The 3,819-nt window shown below is 40.7% G+C and overlaps 1 protein-coding gene across 1 annotated transcript in view; it reads right to left on the bottom strand.

The window, feature by feature from the left end:
- Positions 1-619: 619 nt before the first annotated feature.
- LOC138145590 (annexin A8) overlaps positions 620-3,819 on the bottom strand; it is a 31,344-nt gene continuing 28,144 nt past the window's right edge. The window contains exon 13 of the mRNA XM_069067263.1: positions 620-1,515. Coding sequence (XP_068923364.1) covers positions 1,456-1,515 — 60 coding nt within the window. The 3' untranslated portion in view covers positions 620-1,455. The remainder of the gene's footprint in view (positions 1,516-3,819) is intronic.

The raw sequence follows: 3,819 nt of genomic DNA, 5'->3' as shown, positions 1-3,819 counted from the left end.
AAACTGAGGCAGACAGAGGTTAAGTTACTTGCCTAGGGTCATACTCTAAGTATTTGAGGCTAATTTGAGGTCTTCTTGATGTGAGGTCTAGTGTTCTATTCATTGCACCACCTAGGGGATACTGATCTGGCTTGACTTTATATGAGGTGGTTGATTCAACTCTTGACTATTGCATTATGAGGACATTCTGTAGTACCACAAATCTACAAAGTTCTACTGTCTGTGAAACAACATGGTGTGGTGGAAAGGACTCTCTGAATATAGGCCCTTCAATTCTAGGCAAGGCTCCACCACTGAATTGTGGTTTGCCTTTTGGCAAGATATTCGATCAGTGAGTCTGTTTTCCCATCAACAAAATGGGGAGATGATGATTGCCTCTTTTCTCTCCCAGGATGGTTGTGAGGATAAATGAAGAGATGGTTGAGTATAAACTGTTATCAATGATGAGGTAAATGGAAATCAGTCCTAGTAAAGCTTTCAGAGCCAGAGAGACCATATAGAATCATGTGTTCAGAGGTTTCAGAAAGCCAGTGAGCATTTCCTTAGTCCCCTTTTATTTCTACTGACCAGGCCAAAGAAAGAGCTTTCAGTCAAGTGATGGCTCCAAACCCAAAGACCCTTAGGTTTTAATATACAAATCTTTATTAATTTGCAAAGTGCAACAAAGAATTCAGAAATTCTCAGGCAGAGAGTGCCATCTATTGTAAAGTCACAAATTCAGTCCGTCTCCCTAAGAATTGAATTACTGTTAGCAATTGCTAATGGGCTCTGGCAACCCCTTTCTCTGCTCCACCCCTACCCTGCTTTCAGCCCCCCTGCTCCCAGGAGCAGTGGATTTGGAAAATAAAATAGATCAGCTTAAACTTCTCAGGTCATGAAATTTAGCTTCCACTGATCCCTCGAGATTTCTAGATCAGGATGGTTTAAAAACTACTGATGATAACAGATTCATAATGTTTCAAGTAGTTATAATTATGTTCTGTTTTCAGTCATTCTAATTAAATCCTTGTGATAACTTGCCTTAAATTAAATGGATATAATTCTATCGTCCAAATTCAAGACTTCCAGCTAGTTTCATGTTCTTTGCTCACCTGGGAGCTATCAAAGACACTGTGGTATTGTGATTGTATTTAATACCAAGTACTTACTGATTGAGTCCCTGAGGTTTCCTTATTCAACCTGACATATAGCCTGGGCTATGTTCTCTTGTGGAGGTTGTGCTGGGATGAAGGCAGATAGATTGACAATCTATATGTGGGTAACGTTTGGTTCTTCATGCCTGAAATACTAGCTTGAAAGGGTTGAAAATTTTGTAAAAAACAAAGAAAATAGAAACTTTGTAAATAAAAGCTTTCTGGGTATGATTTCCCAGTATTGACAACAATGGTGTCCTGTAATGTGTTGGTTTCCATCCTAATTCCCATTTCTGACATTTCTCTTCTATCTCTGGAAGCTTCAGGAGTCGCTCCCAACAAGATTGAGCAGAGCTGTCTTGTAGTCTCCACTGGTATCTCCCTGGAAGAATGTCAAGAAAGTGAAAGTTAACAGAGTGATCAATCAATCCCATGTGCAGAACAGCTGGGTGCCACTAGGTGGCACAGTGGATAGAGTACCAGACTTGGAATCAGGAAGCCTCATCTTCATGAGTTCAAATCTAGACACAGACACTAGCTTTGTGACTGTGGGCAAGTCACTTAGCCTTGTTTGGCTCAGTTCCTTATCTGTAAAATGATCTGGAGAAGGAATGGAAAACCACCCCAGTCTTTGTCAAGGAAACCCCAAATAGGGTCACAAAGAGTTGGACATGCCTGAACAACAAAAAATGTGTGGAGCCATGTGTTAGGTTCAAGAGGAGATAGAAAAGTTAGATAAGAGGTGTCTGATCTTGTGAAGCCTATAGTCTAGTATATTAGTATTCGTTCCCTCAGTGAAATTCTTTTTTTTTTTTTTTTAAAGCAATCGGGGTCAAGTAACTTGCTCAAGGTTACACGGCCAGTTATTATTTCTGGGTGTGGTGCTGAATATCTGAGCCCGGATTTGATCCGGGTCATCCCGACACTGGAGCCGGTGCTCTTACTCGCTGAGCCACCTGGCCACCCCTAAGCAATTGGGGTTAAGTAACTTGCTCAAGGTTACACAGCCAGGTGTTTCTGGGTGGGTGCTAAGTGTCTGAGCCCGGGATTCAATCTCCAGGTCTTCTCAACACTGGAGCCAGTGCTCTTACTCGCTGTGCTACCTGGCCGCCCCCCCCCCCCCAGTGAAATTCTTAAACTGAACAATTTCAAGGCAAAGAAATCCATTGTGATATATAAAAAGTTTGAGAGACAATTTCAGGATAGTTCATTATTTTATTAAAATGCTAACATATATTAGTAAAAGGATGGTCATTTGACTATGTCTCTTAGACAAAAGAACCCTCATGGGATCTATACAACACTTACATGCTCTTGGAAGAGTAGGTGTTTATGAGGGTAGAAATCAACTCCAATTGGTTGACAATTAATGAGAAGAATAAATATTATAATGAGAGGTGGGCTTATTCAAATGAGGAGCTGGGGGACGTGACTGGGATCACTCAGTTTTGGTCAAAGAGAATTATCTGTGTCCATATTACTTGTCTGGCAAAAGGGAGAATCCACATTTTCCCACACACCTGTCTGAGTAAAATACAATGGACGGGAATCAGTCAATTTACCTAATTTTAATTTTTGAGCAGTTCTGAGTTATTCTTTACAATATTAGCCCAGCACTTAAAAGTCTGCCTGAATAATCTACAGGATTTATATCTGAATGAGGAAGTAGAAAAGGGGGAAAACCTTGGTTCTAATTCAATAATTAGCTATTAAACACAAGAGAGAAATAATCATTTCTCTTACCACAATGTGAGAAGATGGATAAATAAACCTCATACTATAGATGAAGGGGTCGGCGAGGAGAAAGGAGTAGGAAGAGAGACTGTGTGCTGAGTTCAAGCAGAAGAAAGTGGGCATATTAACATGACAGAGAAAAAAAATCTCAAGTATCTCAATGCAGTCTGATCCTCCTTGGACTAAGAAGTCTAAGGGCTTGATCTCATGCTTCCTATTAGCCAAAGGCTTGTTTTGTTGATAGATACTTGTTACATGGTATTCCTTGGCACCATCCTGCCCAGGAACTTTATAATGAGAAGCATCAGATTAACTTCAGAGGCTGCATTTCATTAAGCGAACGTTTAGCTCAAGAGAAAATTTCCTCCTTTCCATTCTATAATTTCTGACTCTGTCAAAAGGGAGTCAATAAATTAATAGGGATTAGATGGGATATTCAATTCTAACACCAAATTGATCTAACAGCTAGACAATAAAAGCTAATAGAATCAGCCTTCACTAGTCTATTGGTAAATAAAGGTCTGGTGGCCTTATTACCATGAGGAACCACAGGAAATTGAGGAAAGACAGAGAGGAGCAAGGGAGTGAGACAGAGACAGGCAGAGATGATAGAGACACATAGACAAATAGAGACAGTGGGCACATGCAGAGACAAAGACACCCAGAGAGAGAGGGAGAAGAGACAGATGGATAAGGAGACACACAGAGAGGCAGAAACACACCCAGAAGCAGAGAGAAACTGAGAAAAATAGACAGCGACACAGAGACAGAAACAGAGAAAGACTCAGAGATACATAAAGATAGAGAGAGGCAGAAGAGACACATATAGAACGAAGGAAACAGAGACAAAGACAGAGATACACATAGGAAAAGACAGATATACCAATAAAGAGAGAGTGGAAGGGAGGCGAGACAGAGAGAAACAGAGAGACACAGAGTAAGAGAGGGGGGG

The sequence above is a fragment of the Petaurus breviceps genome, unplaced genomic scaffold (assembly GCF_028583685.1).
Source record: "Petaurus breviceps papuanus isolate PSGF00001 unplaced genomic scaffold, PetGlider_PUasm1.0 90740, whole genome shotgun sequence".
Lineage (NCBI taxonomy): Eukaryota > Metazoa > Chordata > Mammalia > Diprotodontia > Petauridae > Petaurus > Petaurus breviceps.
This window is presented reverse-complemented; position numbering and strand designations above follow the sequence as displayed.